The sequence below is a fragment of the Procambarus clarkii genome, chromosome 72, assembly GCF_040958095.1.
Source record: "Procambarus clarkii isolate CNS0578487 chromosome 72, FALCON_Pclarkii_2.0, whole genome shotgun sequence".
NCBI classification, from domain to species: Eukaryota; Metazoa; Arthropoda; class Malacostraca; order Decapoda; family Cambaridae; genus Procambarus; species Procambarus clarkii.
In genome coordinates, this window is record NC_091221.1 from 12508655 (window position 1) to 12532661 (window position 24007).

Sequence of the window (24007 nt, forward strand, 5' to 3'; positions counted from 1 at the left end):
ATTATAGTATATACTATTTGCTTCCTCCTCCACAAGGCCCTCACACTCTGGGCTTGTGAGGGCCTCTCTAAGTCTCTCTCCCCAAGGCCCTCACACTCTGGGCATATGAGGACCTCCCTAAGTCTCTCTCCCCCAAGGCCCTCACACTCTGGGCATGTGAGGGCCTCCCTAAGCCTCCCTCCCCATGGCCCTCACACTCTGGGCATGTGAGTGCCTCCCTAAGCCTCCCTCCCCAAGGCCCTCACACTCTGGGCTTGTGAGGGCCTCCCTAAGCCTCCCTCCCCAAGACCCTCACACTCTGGGCATGTGAGTGCCTCCCTAAGCCTCCCTCCCCAAGGCCCTCACACTCTGGGCATGTGAGGGCCTCTCTAAGCCTCCCTCCCCAAGACCCTCACACTCTGGGCATGTGAGTGCCTCCCTAAGCCTCCCTCCCCAAGTCCCTCACACTCTGGGCATGTGAGGGCCTCCCTAAGTCTGACTTGGGTAAGCGTCCTTCACTCAATACTCCTGGCGACATGCGATCAGTCACCGGAAGCTCCCCGATGGGAACAACAACATGGTCTGGATAGCAATTTACCCCGCCGCTCTTGTCTCGTATATTGCTGGCAAGAGGACTGGCTCTAAATTGCAGTTACAATTAGGGATACACTGAAATAATGGCGCATGTAAAGTTGCATACATTACACTACTCGTTAGTGCCTGGAATGGTCCCTCTGGTTAGTGGCTGGAATGATCCCTCTGGTTAGTGGCTGGAATGGTCCCTCTGGTTAGTGGCTGGAATGGTTCCACTGGTTAGTGGCTGGAATGATCCCATTGGTTAGTGGCTGGAATGGTCCCACTGGTTAGTGGCTGGAATGGTCCCTCTGGTTAGTGGCTGGAATGGTTCCACTGGTTAGTGGCTGGAATGGTCCCACTGGTTAGTGGCTGGAATGGTCCCACTGGTTAGTGGCTGGAATGGTCCCTCTGGTTAGTGGCTGGAATGGTTCCACTGGTTAGTGGCTGGAATGGTCCCACTGGTTAGTGGTTGGAATGGTCCCACTGGTTAGTGGCTGGAATGGTCCCTCTGGTTAGTGGCTGGAATGGTCCCACTGGTTAGTGGCTGGAATGGTCCTACTGGTTAGTGGCTGGAATGGTCCCACTGGTTGGTGGCTGGAATGGTCCCATTGGTTAGTGGCTGGAATGGTCCCATTGGTTAGTGGCTGGAATGGTCCCATTGGTTAGTGGCTGGAATGGTCCCACTGGTTAGTGGCTGGAATGGTCCCACTGGTTAGTGTTTGGAATGATCCCACTGGTTAGTGGCTGGAATGGTCCCACTGGTTAGTGGCTGGAATGGTCCCACTGGTTAGTGGCTGGAATGGCCCCATTGGTTAGTGCCTGGAATGATCCCACTGGTTAGTGGCTGGAATGGTCCCTCTGGTTAGTGGCTGGAATGGTCCCATTGGTTAGTGCCTGGAATGATCCCACTGGTTAGTGCCTGAAACACTCCCACTTTTTTGCACCTGGAACGGTCATTAAGGCCTCTGGAATGGCCGCTCGGTCTTTCTCGTACTAATGAACACGAAGGAAATAAAAAATCTTTTCCTTTTGTCGACGCCAAGTACTGGATCACGGGCGCCCTCGCGTCATTTCCTGTCGACTGGAATCTATATAAATCCCACTCCCACACTTGTCCAGGTACTGGTAATTGTCTAATGTGTGGATGATCGACAGAGAAAGGAGTTTAGTGGTGGGAAATACTAAAAAATAGAATAGTTACCCCGTTAGTTACTTTACAGGTGCTCTCTACTTCACAGAGAACGCGTTCTTGATTGACGCTGATGGCATGTTATCAATGCATATATATTCCAGAATGGTCATTGTGGCCTTGCAACAACAACATGACATTATGATCACAAATGTTGCAGTATTACGTAAACACTCAAAGGTTGAGATTTGTCAATTATCAACTGGTTGCCAAGTCTTGTAGGCATGCTAGGGAATGACAACGCAGATGAAACTAGCAACAAATACAACTAAAAGGACTGTAGACATTTTCCATACCACAGATAATCTGGCACAGATTATGAGAATAGTGCGAGCAGTGCAAAAGATGTACTGGTAATAATGGTCCTGGACCAATATTAAGAATGGTCCAGGGCGGGCTGAAACGTTGTCGTCCCTTCACCTTCTAGTGTGTGGTTCAGTCATCGGAATTAGCAACGTTTCATATGACAAGAGATTAGAAGAGCTTAATTTACATTCTGGGGAAAGATTAAGAGCTATACCATTATCGTATATGGCACCATATATGGCTCCATCAACATATATGTCTCCATCACCATATATGGCACCATCGCCAGATAACAATAAGCAAATATAATATTATTTTTCACACTTTAAACATACATTCATATTTGTCTCGAGTGCTGCAATTTGCTCTACTGTAGCTGAGATTGAGTGTATTATGCAGCTGTATTCCTCCTGCAAACTTCCATTGTATTATCCAGCCAATCAGATAGCATGAGAGGATATCACTCAGAACCAGAAAATCTTGATTTCTGCATTGATGCTCCCTTTGTCACTGTGTGGTATGAACCCGTATTGAGTGATAGTGAATCACAGTTATAGTGCCTTGAGTGGCAGTGAATCACTGTCGTCTTGCCTTGAATGACTGAATCACTGTCGTCTTGCCTTGAATGACGGTGAATCACTGTTGTCTTGCCTTGAATGACGGTGAATCACTGTTGTCTTGCCTTGAATGACGGTGAATCACAGTCGTGGTGTCTTGATCCCGTCGTAATCCAACAGGGAATGTCCCGGTACCTGAGAATAATATATTGCTTCACACACGCTAATGACTCCCTGAATTATTCAACACCAAACAATAGTTCCCATAAAAAGACTCCTCCCCCCCTACCCCCACCAACTCCAGCCTGCCGCCCCCCCAGCTCCCTCCCCAACCAGCTCCACCTTCTCCTCCACCTCTCCACCAGAGCACCGGGATAACGGAGGGGTCCGAGTAACAGTTTTATGGGTGGTGTTGGCGGGTCCAGGATAGCGTGATATTAGTTTTCGATTACTTTTGATTGAGTCGAGATCAAAAGGAATAAGTATGCCCTCGGTGTGTGTGTGTGTGTGTGTGTGTGTGTGTGTGTGTGTACTCACCTATATGTGTGTGTGTGTGTGTGTGTGTGTGTGTGGACCAAACTCTCACAAGTCGAGCCTGGCCTCGGGCCGGGCTTGGGGAGTAGAACAACTCCCAGAACCCCCATCAACCAGGTATCAACCAGGTAACCAGGTGTGTGTGTGTGTGTGTGTGTGTGTGTGTGTGTGTGTGTGTGTGTGTGTGTGTGTGTGTGTGTGTGTGTGTGTGTGTGTGTGTGTGTGTAATTACCTAAGTGTAATTACCTAAGTGTAGTTACAGGATGAGAGCTACGCTCGTGGTGTCCCGTCTTCCCAGCACTCTTTGTCATATAACGCTTTGAAACTACTGACGGTCTTGGCCTCCACCACCTCACTTAACTTGTGTGTGTGTGTGTGCTCTACCCCCAGTTGTACTTGTAATAAATCCTTTTGCTCGTTTTATCATATGAACAGTTCAAAATGCGTATCGAATTGGCTTCGGCAATTGCCTCGTCTAGTCCTTTTCACTCACCTAACCTAACCTAACCTAACGTCTTAAACCTAAGTCTTAAAGTGAAGACGTCCCTTCTGCCTCGTCTGTGTCTCATCTGTGTTTACAGTTTTGTCTCCTCGTTATGTTGCTGCTCAGTTCGAACTTTTGCTTCACTTGCTCAGTTTGGATTCGAATCTTTTACCTGGTTATTATGCCTACGTTATGCTTTATTTTCTCCAGTGTATTGAAGTCCCGTTCACTTGTTAGTTGAGTAGTTATTTGTTAGTCGAGTTGTTATTTGTTAGTCAAGTAACTATTTGTTAGTCGAGTAAATATTTGTTAGTCGAGTAAATATTTGTTAGTCGAGTAGCTATTTGTTAGTCGAGTGGCTATTTGTTAGTCGAATGGCTATTTGTTAGTCGAGTGGCTATTTGTTAGTCGAATGGCTATTTGTTAGTCGAGTGGCTATTTGTTAGTCGAGTAGCTATTTGTTAGTTGAGTAAATATTTGTTAGTCGAGTAACTATTTGTTAGTCGAGTAACTATTTGTTAGTCGAGTAAATATTTGTTAGTCGAGTAACTATTTGTTAGTCGAGTAACTATTTGTTAGTCGAGTAACTATATGTTAGTCGAGTAGCTATTTGTTAGTCGAGTAACTATTTGTTAGTCGAGTAGCTATTTGTTAGTCGAGTAACTATATGTTAGTCGAGTAACTATTTGTTAGGCGAGTAACTATTTGTTAGTCGAGTAACTATATGTTAGTCGAGTAACTATTTGTTAGTCGAGTAACTATTTGTTAGTCGAGTAGCTATTTGTTAGTCGAGTAGCTATTTGTTAGTCGAGTAACTATTTGTTAGTCGAGTAGCTATTTGTTAGTCGAGTAACTATTTGTTAGTCGAGTAACTATTTGTTAGTCGAGTAACTATTTGTTAGTCGAGTAACTATTTGTTAGTCGAGTAGCTATTTGTTAGTCGAGTAGCTATTTGTTAGTCGAGTAACTATTTGTTAGTCGAGTAACTATTTGTTAGTCGAGTAACTATTTGTTAGTCGAGTAACTATATGTTAGTCGAGTAACTATATGTTAGTCGAGTAACTATATGTTAGTCGAGTAACTATTTGTTAGTCGAGTAACTATTTGTTAGTCGAGTAACTATTTGTTAGTCGAGTAACTATATGTTAGTCGAGTAACTATATGTTAGTCGAGTTGTTATTTGTTAGTCGAGGAGCCATTTTTTATATATACTGTATTAAGAACAGGTAAGGTAAGATAAGGTAAGGTTAGGTAACAATTAAGGTAAGATAAGATAAGGATGCAGCCGTCCCCCTCCCAGTACCTGGGACGCAGCCGTTCCCTTCCCAGTACCTGGGATGGAGCCGTCCCCCTCCCATCACCTGGGACGCAGCTAGCCTTCCCCCTCCCAGCACCAGGGATGGAGCCGTCCCCCTCCCAGCACCCGGGACCCAGCCGTCCCCCTCCCACCTCCTGGGATGGAGCTGCCCCCTCCCATCACCTGGGACGCAGCTAGCCGTCCCCCTCCCAGCACCTGGGACGCAGCTAGCCGTCCCTGTCCCAGCACCTGGGACGCAGCTAGCCGTCCCCCTCCCAGCACCTGGGATGGAGCCGCCCCCTCCCAGCACCTTCAATCGTCTCTCCAAGAGTCAGCATCGATCGCAGCCTCGCCGTTTTCTCTCACTCGGATGAGCCGCGTTTTCTGTCGTACCAATCATCACCCCCGACCCTCATAACTTTCCCTTTTACGCATGCCGTGAGAACATCTGTATTACAATCATTACCCCAACCCCTTGCGTATGATCCACCCTATGGATCCAGCCGAAAAAAACACGCTGCCAAAGCCTCTTTCACGAGAATAAATGATATTTACATATGCCCTCCCCCGCTATGCGGCGAGTGGACTCGCCCACACCCCAGACGCCGCCATTTTCGCCTCTTTGTTCACGAAGTAGAGTCTTATTTCCCGTCTTACCCGCCATTCCCAGCGTCTTACACATAGTCCAACACCGCCGCCGGAGTTGTCAACGGCCATACCGGCCAGGGAAGGAGGGACGGAGGCCCGGCGAGCAAACGCCAACAGGAAGTTGAAAATGTAAGTATTTGGGACGGGGAGTTCGCCCTTGGTGTGTGTCGCTAGGGCAGAGAATCCTCCGCCATTATCAAGTACACGACTTTCGACCCAGATGAGCGTGCGTAAGGCCCAAATTATTATCCAACGCTGATCGTAAGGGTCAAGTTATCCAGCCACGGGCCCCAAATATCCTCCCTCTCCCCCGTAGAGAGTGCCACGAGTCTTATGCACACACGTATGTGCACATACGTACTTACGTATACACATGGCAAACGCACATGAGGCTTCAAATGTCAAGTTAAACGTATATATGTGTTTTATCCACCATTTTTTTGTCTTTTGCGTGTGTGTGTGTGTTCTCTCTCTCTCTTTTTAGATCTTTAATACACGGATTCTCTCTTTTTCTCTCTCTTTCTATCCATCTTTCTCTTTCTATTCATTTATAAGCGTTTGTATGTGAGGTGTATTTGGTGTAGAATACATTTTGGTCAATCCTCCGGTGGGATTTAGGTCTGATTTATGAGTAATGAAGGCGGTGAGAGGTCACGGCGGCCCTGACCTCTCGTTTCTCATGTTAATTATCGTTGTTGGAGGTAATTAATATCTTAGATATGTGTGTTGGAGGCCGCTTTGGGCCTCTAGGCCTCTAGTTATGCGTGTTGGAGGCCGCTTTGAGCCTTTAGGCCTCTAGATATGTGTGTTGGAGGCCGCTTTGAGCCTCTAGGCCTCTAGATATGTGTGTTGGAGGCCGCTTTGGGCCTCTAGGCCTCTAGTTATGTGTTTTGGAGGCCGCTTTGGGCCTCTAGTTATGCGTTTTGGAGGCCGCTTTGGGCCTCTAAATATGTCTTGGAGGCCGCTTTGGGCCTCTAGTTATGCGTGTTGGAGGCCGCTTTGGGCCTCTAAATATGTCTTGGAGGCCGCTTTGGGCCTCTAGGCCTCTTAGATATACGTGTCTGGGAGGTTAAAGGCTTTAATACAACGGAAAATACAAAGTATGAGATATTTTATTATATATATATATACGTATATATACGACAAGCTCGAATGATATATAATATTATCTCTAGACATTTGAATAAGAGTTATTGTGGGTTATTGGTCAGATTATTGGGCCTTTTGATACGATTTATTACTACTTTGTTAATATTGTATAAAGGGGGGGGGGGGGGCGGGACTACTGTAGTTCGCTGCCAGAATTCTCTGCCAGGCTAATTTGGGATTAGTGTAATTGGCATTTGTCGCAGCGCTGGGTGATTAAGGGGGATGATGGTTGACTTTTAAGGTGTTATATATATATATATATATATATATATATATATATATATATATATATATATATATATATATATATATATATATATATATATATATATATATATGCTGGAAATGAGTTTTCTATTGAGACAGGAGAGATACTGTTCAGTGTAGGTATTGATACATGGTACATGTGTTTCAGTGTAGGTATTGATACATGGTACATGTTTCAGTGTAGGTATTGATACATGGTACATGTTTCAGTGTAGGTATTGATACATGGTACATGTGTTTCATAGTATAGATTGAAACATGGTACAAATGGTTCAGTGTAGGTATGTAAATGCACATGTTTCATTGTAGATATTGAAACATGGTTCAAATGTTTCAGTGTAGGTATTGAAACATGGTTCAAATGTTTCAGTGTAGGTATTGAAAAATGGTTCAAATGTTTCAGTGTAGGTATTGAAAAATGGCACAAATGTCTCAGTGTAGGTATTGAAAATGGTTTAAATGTCTCAGTGTAGGTATTGAAAATGGTTCAAATGCTTCAGTGTAGGTATTGAAAAATGGTTCAAATGTCGCAGTGTAGGTATTGAAAATGGTTCAAATGTCTCAGTGTAGGTATTGAAAAATGGTTCAAATGTTTTAGTGTAGGTGTTGAAACATGGCACAAATGTCTTAGTGTAGGCACAAATGTCTTAGTGTAGGCACAAATGTCTCAGTGTAGGTATTGAAAAATGGTTCAAATGTTTCAGTGTAGGTATTGAAACATGGCACATATGTTTCATTGTAGGTGTTAAAACCATGGGCCACTATAGAGATAGTGGCCCTTGGGTAAGGTTTCAGTTCAGTAATGAAACTTTGTACAAATAAATGTTACAGTGAGTGGCATGTTGAATCAATACAAGTTCAGTCAAGTTTGTTGCCATGGGGTCTGTAGGTTAATTGTTGTTGGTTATACCGTTTCTTTTAACTTTAAATACATTTTAATATTACAGTGTATGAGTAAATCGTCATAGAATTGTTTGTAGGTACAGTAGGTTAACACTACAGGAGTCCAAAGAAGTTAAGTCTTGATAAATTGACTGGAATAGCCGTTAAGGTCTGAAATTAGTTAGCGGCATTTTGTTTGCAAAACAAATAAATCTCTCTACTTCGCTAATGAATGTCATTTAACGAGTTAGGTCATCAAGTTTATTATGACTTTACAAACAACTCTTTAATTAACTACATCAAAATGTAATCGGCATACCTTGATACTATTAATTTAATATTTCTTGAGAGTTATGGTTACTTTAACTTTGTTTTATTACTGAAGGTTTTTGCTCTCGTGTGAATCATTTAGACTTGGTGGAATTGGATCATGTTGATATTTATGTTGAGAGAGAATTTTCAGTGTATTGGAAAGTACTGTTTACGTGAATTTTTGTTAATTGTTATAATGCATTAATTTGAAAAGCCATTTTATGCTGTTTAATTTGCTTAATTATATGACTTTGCTAATTATGAAGAAACCAACTGTGTTTAGTGTGGACCATAATATATTGTAATTTGCTTTGAATTATTTGTATATAGTGTATTTATAAACACATAATGATGCCACTATCTACAACAATTTGAAATATACTGTTGAATGAACCCCTCAGTGAAGTAGTTTTGTGGTGGACTCTGGGTCATTTCATCACACCTGTGCAGGTGATGAGTCACAATAGTTGACCAGACCACACACTAGAAGGTGAAGGGACGACGACTTTTCAGTTCGTCCTGGACCATTATCAAGTCGATTGAGAATGGTCCAGGACGGACCGAAACGTCGTCGTCCCTTCACCTTCTAGTGTGTGGTCTGGTCAACATCATCACGCTTGTCTGCATTGTTGGTCTGTAATCCTGTCACTTATACAATAGGTATTTGAGGGATTCTCAGTGACCTAAACTTTAGAAGCCACTGGTAAAATACTCGTACCCTAATGGCTTCTCGGTCTTATTGATTCAATTGATTTGTCTTGGACGAGTGAATAGTGTAACTGTATTTTTCTCTCGTGTCATAGTGGTGTTTTATCACATGTGCTTTCATAAACAGCTCAAACAGCTCTGGACATAGGATTAGAGTTTATGTGTGTAAGAAAGCAAACCGTTATTCATTTATACTGTATTTTGTGATGCTAATTTTAGGTTTTTAAAAAATAGCAATTTTAATTGAAATCTTTTGGGAAAGTGCTGCTTATACAAATAGCTATTACAGTATTTTTGTTTGATAAATATTTTAATAAATCTGGTATGTTAAATTACAAATGTAAACGATTTAAATGTACAAAAATATGTACTGTACAATTAAATTTTTCCTCTTGTTTTTTATTTCAATGTGTAAGTGTCCTGTTGTCAAAAGATCATTTAAGAATTGATGAAGACTTACCAACACTATGCAATTCAAGAATTATTAACTGGTACATGTACTTTACTTGTTTTCTCTTGGGAAACCTTGAATCGTGTTTCTTGTACGGCAGCAATAGATAGTGCTCGGATGCTTCCCTCCGCTCGATGCAGCCGGAAACTAATGTTTGGTGAAAAGTTTTCCCTTGTTATTTGGACGTACGATTTGCAGTGAAGTATGGACGGACATGGCCAAGCCGAGAAGGAGGCAAGTGAGGTGCTTCGTTCATTTAACATCCTCGGGGCTCCCCGCTCTACACAGGTAAGCCATCTCATACTTATCACTCATTTATTTATGCTCTTTGCATTTAATTTTTATTAAACTCAATTTTTTTTACAGTATTATACTTTAGTAAATGTAAAAATTGTAGCTTTTTACAAGGAGCTAATAGTTGCCAATGGCTTTCCATAGTGATTATTATTTTTTTTTATTTAGATGCAGTTATTAGGGAAGCTTCACCTGTAAAGGTTATTAATTTTTTCTAAATATAGTCAACAGAAATGTGATATGACAGTTACTTAAGAATTTTCAGTGGATTTTGAAAGCCACCTCATCCTGTGCAATGGGTTCAATGTATATAAAAATATATATGGACCAATAGGCCTTTGCAGTTTCCTTTATACCTATATTTTTTGGTATATTATGCCTATATTAATAAATTAACACAATTTTAGAATATTGCTGTATGTTAATGGCCCAATATTCTGTATAAATGTGTTATTACAGAACGAACCCCAAAACCTTTCTACAAGTACCGGTACCTCACAGCCAATGGTGATGGTGCCTCCACATCCGCCACCACAGTGGCACATCCATCCTCAACCAGTACACATTATGGCTTATCAGGTAAATCATTGTTAAAGAAGCTCGGTTTGTGTTGTTTTATACTTCTATCTACTGCTGCCAATTGCTGTTGCTCTTTCTGTTTCTTTAGCTCTTCCTGCTTATTCCTCCTCATCTGCCTGCTTCTCGTCCTATTCTGTGTACTACAACTTCACTTCTGCCTGCTACCCCTCCTCTTGCCTGCTCCCCCTTCTTCTGGAGCTTCTGCCTCACACCATGGGGTCGGCGGTTCCTGCTTATTCCTCCTCATCTGCCTGCTTCTCATCCTATTCTGTGTACTACAACTTCACTTCTGCCTGCTACCCCTCCTCTTGCCTGCTCCCCCTTCTTCTGGAGCTTCTGCCTCACACCATGGGGTCGGCGGTTCCTGCTTATTCCTCCTCATCTGCCTGCTTCTCATCCTATTCTGTGTACTACAACTTCACTTCTGCCTGCTACCCCTCCTCTTGCCTGCTCCCCCTTCTTCTGGAGCTTCTGCCTCACACCATGGGGTCGGCGGTTCCTGCTTATTCCTCCTCATCTGCCTGCTTCTCATCCTATTCTGTGTACTACAACTTCACTTCTGCCTGCTACCCCTCCTCTTGCCTGCTCCCCCTTCTTCTGGAGCTTCTGCCTCACATCGTGGGGTCGGCGGTTCGACTCTCTTGGTGCCTAAGTGCGTGAGACAGTATTACATGTTTTTATTTAGATACTTTTGCTTTGCTTTCACGTAACTCGCCAAATGAACTTCTCTTTTTAAATTGGTAGGCATTTTAGAGAAGGATAGAAGCAAAATATTTTAAGAACATCTAGTCTAAAGTCATCTTTGTTCTGCTCGTGTTGCACAATGAAAAGGAACAATTTATATCTGCACAGTGAAATTGCAATAATGTGATATACTAGTATCTAAAAGATGATGCATGGATCTGGGTTGACACAGGACGCAAGTTCGATTCCACATGTTGCTCCAGGCATTTCCCATTCATTTCTCTTCCTCCGCTTCTATGATATTCCTGCTCTCTCTACCCTCCTCCAGCTCATTGGAATTTTTCCATCCATCACTTTCTTTCCAGGATACTCTTGCTGCGCTTAAACTCTTCCAGTGCATGCTTGGGAGCCTCCCACCCATCAGCCTAAAAAATTGTTATACTTGAAGCTTTGGAAAGTAAAAGAGGCAAAAATGAAATATGAATATTAGCCAGAGTAAGGTGCATGTATTTTAAGTGAATTTTATTATAGAAGAAGATGAAAAATCTGCTCTAATATTTTCAGATTTGCACATTTTGCTGGGGAAATAAAAGTGGTATTTCAATATCAGAATAATGTATGATTTTCTTATTAAATAAGCAAATTGCAGGATATATTCCATTAAAATACAAGCAGCTGCATAATTAGGCTGCTTTCAAAGCTTGTATTTTATGAGGTTAAAATTTTGTTTAATCAATTAATTGTGAAATTAGTGGGTCTTATAATTTGAAAGTACTGTACATACTGTACTTTTTTTTTTAATGTTTAATTATATGTACAGTATATAGTGTATATATTTTATATATCTTTTTTAGAGTGAATGTGGGTATAATGTGAGACAGACTTGACTTGGACAAATTGCATATAAACTGATGATAAAGCACATGGCATAATTGACTTTATATTTAATCCAACCTTTTCTTATTTTTGTGTGTACTTATACGAGGGAATGAGGACAATTTTGGTTTTCCGGGAGGAATGCCTTCGTGGGAAGTAAACAACATTTATCCCTTTGTTGGTGTCTTTTTCTCGGCAGCCTCACTGTAGCTACAATTAAAGTTGTACTTCATTTTCGACAGCACCCAACCACTTGGACTGGACAGTTGAGTTACGGTGTCGCTTCTTGTAGGTCGGCATTTAGTGACTGTTCCTTCCCTCCCTCCCTTCTATCCCAGATCCCCTTCTAAGTGCTATATAGTCATAATGGATTAGTGTAGCATACTGATAATTACCTTACCTTGAGGTTATCTTGAGATGACCTCAAGATTTACCTTACCTTTATTTTCAACACACATCTTGTACCATTGTCTTATTATATACTGTATTGCTTCTTATTTTCAATGTTTCTTTTATACACTGTCACCTCAGTGTGCTTGCTGGAGACATGTAAGTAATCAAAAGAAGGCTCCATAGCTTGAAGGCCATATGTAGCACCTTGCTTGCAGCAGTGGTCGATTACTTCCCAAGAGTTTTGTTTCCGTGTGAAAGCAATTAGTGACTGCCGTACTACTTCTACATTAGCCACACAAGCATATATGACTTCAACAAATGTTTCGGGTATTCCTTCCAGTCTTACTAAACATTTGAAGGTGTTTGAAATGTCTGGGGAGGATTGTACATGCGAGCAACCCTTAACAGATTGTGAATCTCTATAGGAAGCAACACATTAAGTCTGTGGATCGATAAAAAATTAATTTCAGTATTTACTGGTGATGAAGCTCATCGCCACCAGTGATGAGTAATGAATTATGAAATCAATATACTGTACCTGAAAGGTATGTAGAGCTAGGTTAAAAAAGAAAACAAAAAAAAAGTTTGAAAAAATGAAGTATTATCTTTGGTAATAGTTGAATAATAGTTTGAATAATAACTTCATTCAAATCATGAATTTGAATGATGTTTGATAATATGAATAACTTATATGAAGTAGCAGATTAAACTTTAATCTGCTACTCCATATACGTTGCTCATCAAACTACAGTCCTCTTTATACTGGGCAACAGAAAATAACTATTAACTTGATTTTTATCAGTGATAAATTCTAGATACTGTAACAGTATTATGATGTGGTGAAAATGTAGAACTTAAATGAAATACAATATTCAAGATACAATCAGATCTCTTCATGTAAGAAAACAAAATGGGAATAAGCAGGCTATGAGTCACAATAACGTGGCTAAAGTATGTTGACCACACTACACACTAGAAGGTGAAGGGACGACGATATTTCGGTCCGTCCTGGACCATTCTCAAGTCGATTGTCGTGAATCGACTTGAGAATGGTCCAGGACGGACCGAAATGTCGTCGTCCCTTCACCTTCTAGTGTGTGGTCTGGTCAAAATGGGAATAATATCATTAAGCATAGCATCAGCCAGAAAAGAAATTGGGTGAATTATGAGAACCTATAATCTGGGGATATCTTGAGATCTTGAGGTTATCTTGAGATGATTTCGGGGCTTAGCGGCCCGGTCCTCGACCAGGCCTCCTTTTTGTTACCCCCCTCCCTCCCCCCCCCCAGGAAGCAGGTCGTATCAGCTGTCTAACTCCCAGGTACCTATTTACTGCTAGGTAACAGGGCCATCAGGGTGAAAGAAACATTTTGCCCATTTGTCTCCGCCTCCACCGGGGATCGAACCCAGAACCTCAGGATTACGAATCCAAAGCGCTGTCCACCCAGTTGTCGGGTGCCGTCTGGGGATTCCACCACACTGCTCCTACTTTTAAAATCATTTGTGCATTTCCGCCTTCAGTACTACTCGGTACTCACTTTCCCTCTCAAAACAGGAGAAATTCAGAGAACATGTACAGTAAAGCACCTAAATTATTGGGACCATCTCAAAACTCGTAAAATGTTCTCTCGAGAAAGAAGAAGAGAGAGAGAGCTGTCACATAGCATGTACTGTACATGGAAGGTATTGAAAGGCCAGGTCCCAAATGTGAACAAAATAACAACCTGCTAGAGAAAGAGGGAATGGTAGGGAGAGCAAAATTGACCCAATGAAGAGAAAAGGTGCCAGAGGCACAAACCGAGAACATTATGAACATCAGAGGTTCATGACTCTTCAACCTCCTCTCAACAAATATATGAAATATTAACAAAACAAAAATTGATGTAATTTAAGAAATAATTATACAAGTTCCTGCAGGAAGTGCCAGATCAACCAGGTTGTAATGAATATGCAGGCCTCTAGGCCACTGCAAGCAACAGCCTTGTCGATCAACTTATCACAAGACAAACCTGACCCAGGTTTGTAGGGAAGTAGGAAGTACTCTTGGAACCGACTCCAGGTCAATTCCAGGTAAACTTTTGATTCAAAACAAAAGCTGATGTTTTCTGGCTAGTGTACTCATTACCAACTTTTTTTAGCTTTGCAGGTTTGCACAAGTTTTTACTGACTTGCACAGATTACGTTTTGAAAAGTATTTGTATTTATGTAATGTTATCAAATTGCCTGCTCTTTTCTTTTTAGCCCCAAGGGAATCCACCAACCTCACAAAGTGATAATAACAGCAACCAGCAAGCTCCTAGTGGACAGCAACAAGCACAACAGCAGCAGCAACAGCAGCAGCAGCAGCAGCCACAGCAAGGTCCTCCGCAGCTGACTCACATGACTGCAGATCAGCTGTCTCAACTTCAACCCCAACCCCTCGAGCATTCCATATGGTCAACAACTGAAATGGGTAAGATGAGAGAGAATTTTGTATTTCAGATCATATTGAATCAATCAGGTTATGGTAACTAATTTAAGTAGGCTTGTACTTACCTATTTGCGCTTGCAGGGGTTGAGCCTCATCTCTTTGGTCCTGCCTCGAGCAGTGATATAGCCTTCGCTAATCAGCAGTCACTTTTACACCCTTGTCTTAGGTTCATGTGTGAGAGTATAACAAGCTCTCATAACCAGCCATATACATATTTTTAAATGTATTTATTTATTTATTATTATTATTATTATTTTTTACTTGTACAGTGGTACCTCAGCTTACAAATTTAATCTGTTCCCAGAGACGATCTGTAAGCCAAAAATTCGTAAATGGAAGCGAATTTTCCACATGAGAAATAATGTAAATGGAATTAATCCGTTCCACACTCCCCAAAAAATTAACTTCAAAGTAAATTTTATACCTAACTCTTGTGCGTATGGAAGACACTTCAAAAGGAAGGGGGGGAGCTAAGAGTAGCGGTGTGGAACCTGGGCAGTAGGTACTGGTAAACTGAGACGCGGACGCTGTACCACCACGTGTTAGGTCGGCCATACGTGTATCCACAAATTTTGTTTCCCAAGGCAATGTTCGTGACCTGATTCTGATTTTACGAAGAAATTGGGCCGTAACCCGAAAAGTTCGTAAAGAGGGGGCATTTGTAAGCCGAGGTGTCACTGTACCTCTAACTCTAGCACTGTTTTGTTATTTTAAAGCTACATTCATTTATAGACTTCTTATTCATGTCTTCATTGTTGTGTGTAACTTTGCCACTCAAACCAGATGACTGGGAGTAAACATTATTAAAAAAAAAAATGTAAACACAGTGTAGTTAGACCTGGAGTGGAAAACTGAACTCATAATTTATTCAAACAAATGGTTATTTTAGAGAAATACTGTATAGTTGAGAAAATCTGGGTGAGACAAGACAATTTAAGATATATGGATGTTTTGAGCAATTTTAGAAACTATACAACTAGGAAGTGAGAGTATATACTTGGCGATGTTGTAAAATATGAGATGTTTGAGAAACATTTGTAGTGAAGATGCACATAAAACTATATTGCTTACAGGTAATTTTCTTCTATAATTTGTTTATTAGGTATATATTCCCCCAGAGCAATGCCTGACAGTATGTACTGTATTACCATTATTTTTCCTTGATTAACTTTTAGTCAAACATATGGCATGTCTAGGTGATACTGGAGAATGCCTTCACGAATCAGCTTGAAATTGTGGGTTGATTTTGAGTGATGTCTCAAAAATTAATAAGAATAACAAGGCTGCTTGTATAAGGTGGTGCAATCCAAATTTCTTTATGCTAAATGTCAAAATATCCTTATATCTGTGTCCTGCCAAAGCCCAAGAAATCAAAGGCAGGTTCATTTGGCTGTGTCAAGCATAAGAGGAATAAATTGCGAACAGAAGATGGTAAAAAGTGACAAGGTTTTTATGCGAGACTTGAAGATTAAAGGAATTGATAATGTGGAATGTAATTTAGAGAACATTACAAGAGCTGGGGAAAGGGTTAAGTCTGGGTGTGTCTCTCAATGTTCATTTTTTGTATAAAATCACATATGTAACTGTATAACCTTACTCAATTATATCATAAAAGTCTTTGACAAATGTAACTATGGTGTAATGACACACAAATGTGCTCAAAATGTAATGCTGTAGAGAGCTATGTCTACAACTTTCTTACAAATAGAATCAAAAGTGTAATAGTTAAACAAAAATCAGAAGCTTCATTCATGAAAAAGTTCTGTTCCTCAGGATACTGTACTTAGCTCCAGTACTCTCTCATTCTCATATCTGATGTAGATAGACACTAGAGCTGCATCATCCTTTGCAGATAACAATATAATTTTATATTATAAAGAGTATCATTTATAAGGATTACGACAAATTTTCAAACTAATGCAAACCAAGTCTTGCAGTGGACCACAGGCGACGCTATGATGTACAGTGAACGAAAGTTCCAACCTCTGTGTTATAGAAAATAATTAGAAATTCAAACTAGAACCATAAAAAATTCTAACCATATTATAGAATGTAAAGAAAGTGTAACTGTTGTGGGAGTAATCCTGTCAGAAGAGCTTACATTTAAAGAGTACAGTTAGGTAACTCTTGACTGCTAGACAAATGATACTTGATAAAAGAAACCTTTCAACAATAGTTGCCAAGAAAAAGATGATACTGTACTTATTAAGTACTCACTGGGGTGGAATAATGATGCACAGTAACTGCTCCATTTAAGGTTAGTTTCTGACCTAAGGACATGCAGAGAAAATTTACGTTCAGTGCTTAATTCCTTAAATTCAGTGCCTCGTATTGTGTTCTCTAGAGTGTATCTTGGGGTTATCTTGAGAGTGTAGTTAAGAGGTCACTCTTAATTCACATCTGGAAAATATTAGAGATACAAGTTTCAGTGTACATACTGGTAATTTCTTAAAGAACTAGAAGTTATGGCAGAATGTGCAAAAGGGCCCCATTATAATGTATGGGTGCAATAAATACACTTATCTATACAGTAAAGATAAAGGACCCAAGGGTTTCTCATTGTCTTCTCTCTTCTAAATATAAGGAAAATTACCAACAGGCTTCTAATTGTGTTCTAGAGTTAATAAACATCTTCTAAGGTATCTGATCGACTAGTCTGTGTGCCTATATCAGATCTCATGCTACTGGCACCTGTGAGAATTTTCTTTTGGGTGCAATTTTATTGATTTATTCTTGCTTAATTATTTGATAAATTTATGTTAAATATTTATTTAAATGAATTATATATTTATTTAATTTTAAAGTAGTGGACTACTTTACAGCTCTGCACAACTAATCCATCACAAACTTGGGGGTTTTAATTATATTTATTAGCCACATACTTGCAAAAAAATGAACACCACCATTATGAATGGATAAAATCTCGCTAAAGTTAAGCTACTACTATTAAATTAATTTGTAAATAGTTAATAGTATGATATACTTAGAGACATAAGTTTGATTAATATTGTACTAATATATGAAACATTAAGAGTTCGCCGTCTGTGAAGTTGAAGCTCGGGCTTGGATGTGTATGAGTCACGTGGGCCCTGCATCTCCACTTGTCGACAATGTGCTTATGGCGTTTATGGGAACGACCAGTATGCTTTCGCTGATCATGCCAAACCCATTGACTTCTCGTAATTTAGCTCTCAAGCTGTCATCAGATTATAATTTAAACACTTGAGGTTTGGACCAGTTAAATTAAAATGGCAATAAGTGAATTTAAGAGCTCAGTATTCACCCCATCGGGCTAGTTCTCTTGCCTCCTAACCTCACCTATACTAGTACTTATATAATGACGTGGCCAATCTGTCTGATTAATAAGTATGGAACAGAGGTACTTCCCGTTTATAGACAAGGTCGGATGGCAGTGGTAACCACAGGAAACTTGCCAATGTGCAAAATTCCAGCACTGATCCACTAGTGTGTCTCGTCTGGGAAGTATAATGGCCGACTCTCCTTCCTCGGGATGAATCATACGCCAATAAATTTTATCTAGTGGTGATTCAATTTTACTTTCTTTGAAAGTAAATTTTAGCCCTAACAACCCAAAGAAAAATATGGATCCGAAACCGAAGTGCCGTACCCAAAAGAGGTAAGTGTGGGAAAATAAGGTTTAAGTAGCAGCTGTTTAGTATCTTTTTAGTTTGTGTCTAGTACAGTATAGGTTTATTATTAATTTCTTTTTTTCTCCCTTTTAGATGGGCAAAATGGCATGAACTCCAACTATCCAATAGGTGATTTGCAGAACCAGGAAGGTGACACTACACTTAACACTAATGATATTAATGAAGAGGAACAAGAAACCAAACCCAAAATTAAGAAAGAAGTAAAGAAGAAGAGGAAATTGGCAGATCTTCTAGCTGAGGGTATTGACCCTACTAAGTTGGAGGAAAATAGTGATCAAGTGCGGGAACGCTTTGGGAAGGGTTGTGAGTGTGAGGGTGATAATTGCTTCAAAAACATGAACCCTGAGTTTGTATTTAGACATCGGTTAAATATTGCTGAATTAACTAAGAATGAACATGATATGTACCTAATGGGAGTGACTATGGCATGTTTAGCAAACCCGGAAGAAACTTCACGTCACAAAGAAAGAAAAAGGCTCAGGGCATCGTATGTTTTCCAGGGGAAAAAAGTTTGTTTAGATGCTTTCTTATACTTAGAAAATTGTACTCATTATCAACTCAAAGCCATTAGAAAGCATGTTATGGTTAATGGTGTTACTCCAAGAGTGCATGGAAATCATGGCAAAAAGCCACCAAACACATTTCCTCTGGATACGTATCAGCATGCTGCAGCGTTCTTGCAGAGCTACATTGCCAGATATTCTCCGAACACAAACACTCCCAAAAAGCCTAACAAATCTGGTAAATCTCCTCCAGTTTACTTACCAGCTGATATTACTCGTAAGAAAATTCATAATGCCTATAAGGAATATTGTGAACATTTTGAACCAGATGTCAAGGTAATGGGTTATTCCTCCTTCAGGCATTTCATGAAAGAGCAATTTCCAAATGTTAAATTCTTCCGAATGGACAAAAAAGCTGAACGTACCATGGGTCAGAGCGATGATGATGACGATGATAATGACAACACAACAGGTGCTCAGAATCCACCGGCACAGCCTCAGGAACAGCAGCAGCAGCAGCAGCAGCAGCAACAGCAGCAACAGCAGCAGCAGCAACAGAATCAGAGGCCAGATCAACAGCGTGTAGAAACAGGTGCTCAGCAAGTAATGCAGCAGCAACAGGCACAACCCCCTCAAGAACCTCCTAAGGATGCTCGCAATACACCTCCAGTAACAGCAGCACCCACAGCCACTGTTCCACCCAACACTCATCCTGGGGTGCCTGTCTCCATGTCACATGCACCTATCGGTACCAATTACCCTGCCTATTCTCACGTCCAGTTACCCCTAAACCTTCAGACACAACAGCCTTTATATTCGGCCTGCATGCAACCTGGTATGTTTGCTCCAGGTCAGGCAACGACTCAAGTACGACCCGCAGGCTTTCCTTACACTAGCCTCTAGGTAACTGAATCACACGAGGAGAGTCATATTGACGAGTTCGTGTCTGGTGGTTCATGATAGTCATGATTTTTTATTTTTTTTGTAACTTCAAAGATAATGGGACCAGGATGACTGTTAGTTTCAACGATGTCTCCCAGTATAATTAGTCCTGTTTACTAGGAAGTATTAGTACTGTTAGACTTCACATGTAGGTGCTAGTAACAACTAACCAGAATAAGAGTGCCTCTACTACAAATGTTCCCTACATCAATATATGTGGGCCATTTGGATATAACTAAATGCTTCTTGGACTTTATTCAGGAGTTTTAACCAGGATTTGGGTATGAAGGAGGCTATTGAAAACACTGGGTGCAACATCATTCAAATTGCAGTGCCTAGTGCTCTTCTGTCCTCTGGAATTCTAGTGTAATTATAAGAGGTGGAATGAATAGTACCTGATAAAGCGGGTTGATGTGTATATTTGGCAGCTTATCTTTCTTAAACTATTTTCCAACACTTCCTTCATTGGTCTTTAGGGAAACTGTACTCGTAGTTTCTTAACTGAAGTGTGGAATAAATGGTGATGCCAGTGTGTGGTACAGGCTCAAGATATATTTATTTGCCTTGCAATTGTCACGAAACTTCTCTTGCTTTGTGGGAACTCGAGTGATCTCCAAAGTGTGGTGATCTGCATCACAAGTCGTGTTCCTCTGCGGAATCTTTTCAGATATTTGAAAATAATATCCTTGGGGGTGAGGGGAAAGTCACACGACTCCATTACAACTTGAGAGAAGCGAAAGCGTGTGGTTTACGTATTATTACTAAAGATGATGTGCCTGTTCCATTTCATATTTTCATAATATTTTTCATCATCATTATCATCATTATTATTTCATCATTTGTGATTTTCAGTATTCTGTTCTCAGCATCAATGCTGAGCATTTTTCATCATTGTATTGTATACCATATGGGCATTGTTATGCATAGAGTTCCAAGCCACTGTATAGGCCTTAGCTTTCCAGTATTAAGATACAGGTGATTTGATATGGACTGGTGAAGTTTAAAGGTACAGTACTTATTAATACCTGGCAATTCTTCATTCCAAATGGGCATTACTTTCCATATCTAGTTGCCAATAGTTGCCTCGGAAATATGGTAGATTCGTGTATACTCTGTAAATATAGCTTGAAGATGCGAGGGGAGGATTAACTATTTTTCATTAGGGAGTAGTGCCAGTAGGCAAGATGGAATGACGTCTGAATAGTGCGCGTAGAATATAATGAATTATGACAACTGTGTTTTGCTTTGCTAGGTCAAATTATTGTATACGTTACAATACTGTACGCTGGTAGCTGTATTGTACAGCTACCAGTGGTAGTTCACTACACAGCTGGTAGTTCACTTTCAATTACCAGGTTCAAGTGCCAAAAATGGGCATGCTATGTGCTCTCTAAAACATTTGTCAAACCTTTAATAATATATTTTTTTTATATAGAACCAGTCATCTTCAATTTTTGCTATGCATATACGTACTGTATATCCCAAAATAAACTTTACGGGAAAGGATATTCAAATGAGAAATTCCTTTCTTTGATATTTTAATTAAAAGCCATTTTCATATTTAATTTGTTTTCTATTATTGTTGCCGTCTTATGTCATTGTGAGGTCTTATTTACACTTCCTGGGGCCAGATTCACAAAGCAGTTATGCAAACATTTACAAACCTGTACATCTTTTCTCAATCTTTGGCAGCTTAGTTTACAATTATTAAGCAGTTAATGAGCTCCGAAGCACCAGGAGGCTGTTTATAACAATACTGTAACAACAGTGTATTGGCAAGTTTTCATGCTTGTAAACTGTTTAATAAATGTAACCAAAGCCGTCAAAGATTGAGGAAAGATGTACACGTTCGTAAGTACTTGCGTAACTGCTCCGTGAATCTGGCCCCTGGTCTTTAGCTAAATTATTTTGTGTATGTCAAACCTATTTATTCATCCTGTGTGTATTTATATTATTTGTCTATTTTAAGGACCAGATTTCATCCCACATTCCTGGTATTGTTGCACACGTCCCTTGGGCTTTATAACCATTTATAACTATTAATTGGAACTACCAACTATTTTGTTCTTGTACTTCTGTATTTCTTATAGATAAATGATCTTTCAGTTGTAATTCTATTACTGTAATTCCTTCTTTTCGTTACTGCTATTTAACGGCTTTTGTAGTCCTGTTTGACTTGTCATAATTTCTTATATTCATTATAATTGAAAATTGATCTCATATTCTTTTACTTTCTAATTATCTATCTGAAGTTGTTTAATTTATTTTTGTTGTTCAGTTTGCTCAGCCCAGCCTTATAAAAGTTCTTGTAAAAAACCTTGTCCTTGTAAATCTTGTAAAGTCTCGCCAGTTTTTTCTCTCGGATTGATTTTTCTTCCATTCATTAAAGCTCGGGTGAAACATCGTCTGGTGTGCGACATATTTGGCAGCTTTCATTTCTTATGTATATAATGATAATGCAATCATTGTTAATCTATTCTTGTTGGTAATATTATAATATTTAAGCTTCTTATCTTAAGTATCTTATGTCCATTTATTTTTGTTTGTCTCAGATGTTTTGTTATAAATTTTTCAGTATTTATGTACTGTGGTATGATAAATTGTAATGCTTCCCCAGAATTATAATTTTCTATTATATTTGCTGATTTCTAGTAACCTGGCATAGCACAAAAGGGTTCCATAGTGTTAAAATCAGTTGTGCAAATCTTACGATTATTTAACATTTATGTTAAATAACCTTTTTTTATTTTTTCCTATATAATGCATTTCTTTATTTCACAAGCAATATTTCTCGCCTGCGTCTATCAAACACAGTTTCATTGTTAATTTCAGAAGATATTTAATCTTTGTGTAGTTTATATTTTTCATCCCCATGTGATCTTACCTCATGACAGTGTTTTCTCATAATAAATTAGATATTTGGTATAATAAGGTAACAAAATTTTATTTAAACGAAGACGTTCTTATTTGAATAGATACCAAGTCTTGTGGTTATTTAAATGTCTCTTGATGCTAAACTTTTTATGAATTCTGATACCTCATCTCCTTAGTATCCCTATTTGCTTGTGCATCTATAATTTATATGTATTTATACTTTTTATTAAATTTTTAATCTAATACCTTAAATTTGCTTATCTCTTCTACAGCCTAATCTCCTTCTTAAGTCTCGTGCCAATATTCTCTGAAATAATTTTATTTTGGGTCAAATCAAAATGGATTTGTATCCATACCTTGAGGTTACCTTGAGGTGCTTCCGGGGCTTAGCGTCCCCGCGGCCCGGTTGTCGACCAGGCCTCCTGGTTGCCGGACTGATCCATAGAGGCATTCATTCTCTTGGGTTTTCAGGTTGCTCTTTTCAACAGTAATTTAATATGGGGAGATGGTAAATGTCACAAGGTGGAAGTTCTTCCACACTATCCTAGAAGAAATACGGGAGACCTGTAGATGACTAGTGTGTCGCCACCCGTGTTTAAACTGCCTTACCAGCAAATTGTATAGGTTTATATAACTGGGTGTATCCAAGAAAGATTTCCAGAAGAATTAGATTAATTTTTTTATAAAATGCTAACAGATGTAATAGAATAATAAACTGTGATATGAAGGTACATGTGTTTTTTTTTTCTCTTTAGTTTGCAAAATATGAATTAATTGTTATGTTACTATGTTTCAGGCAGCAATGTTCTGAGTGCATATGGCTCCATATATTTAAAGATTAGTGAGAAATAGAATTCGATGTTCCTAACTATGCCTAGTATTCGAATGGACTAGATGTGAAGTCTGATAAAGTTCAAGTTGTACGGACAAAACGGGTTCAAATCTATGTTTATGACAATGTCAGACCACGGAGGAAAAATGAAACAGGAAATTTCCTTAAGTACTTTCGTATATTAAATACATCTTCAGAAGGTCCTTCTGAAGATGTATTTAATATACGAAAGTACTTAAGGAAATTTCCTGTTTCATTTTTCCTCCGTGGTCTGACATTGTCACATTCTTAATCACGTGTTTATTTTCGTGATATACACACATCTATGTTTATATATACCATATGCGCATAGAAAAACATATATTACGAGGAAAACTGATATGTAGTTCTGTAGTCTTCTTTAGTTCTGTATACTTTGTACGTGACAGTAGAATACAAGGCAACAGACAAACAGAAGGACAATTTTGTCAAGCACAGTGACATCTATGGGACAATACAACAAGGACATCTATGGGACAATACAACAAGGACATCTATGGGACAATACAAC

The 24007-nt window shown here is 39.6% G+C and overlaps 2 protein-coding genes across 11 annotated transcripts in view; both read left to right on the forward strand.

The window, feature by feature from the left end:
• LOC123773626 (guanine nucleotide exchange factor DBS) overlaps positions 1-24007 on the forward strand; it is a 544948-nt gene that overhangs the window by 413241 nt on the left and 107700 nt on the right. The window lies entirely within an intron of this gene.
• LOC123773628 (regulatory protein zeste) lies at positions 5057-23356 on the forward strand. Of its 2 annotated transcripts, none has more exons than XM_045767438.2 (5): positions 5057-5699; positions 9538-9627; positions 10093-10212; positions 14407-14617; positions 18379-23356. In XM_045767438.2, the coding sequence occupies exons 2-5, from the start codon at positions 9544-9546 to the stop codon at positions 19710-19712; spliced, it is 1749 nt and encodes a 582-aa protein (XP_045623394.1). In that variant the 5' UTR covers positions 5057-5699; positions 9538-9543; the 3' UTR covers positions 19713-23356. The 2 variants fall into 2 exon arrangements, with proteins under 2 accessions (XP_045623394.1, XP_045623393.1); XM_045767437.2 differs by having other exon boundaries at positions 5059-5699; positions 9440-9627.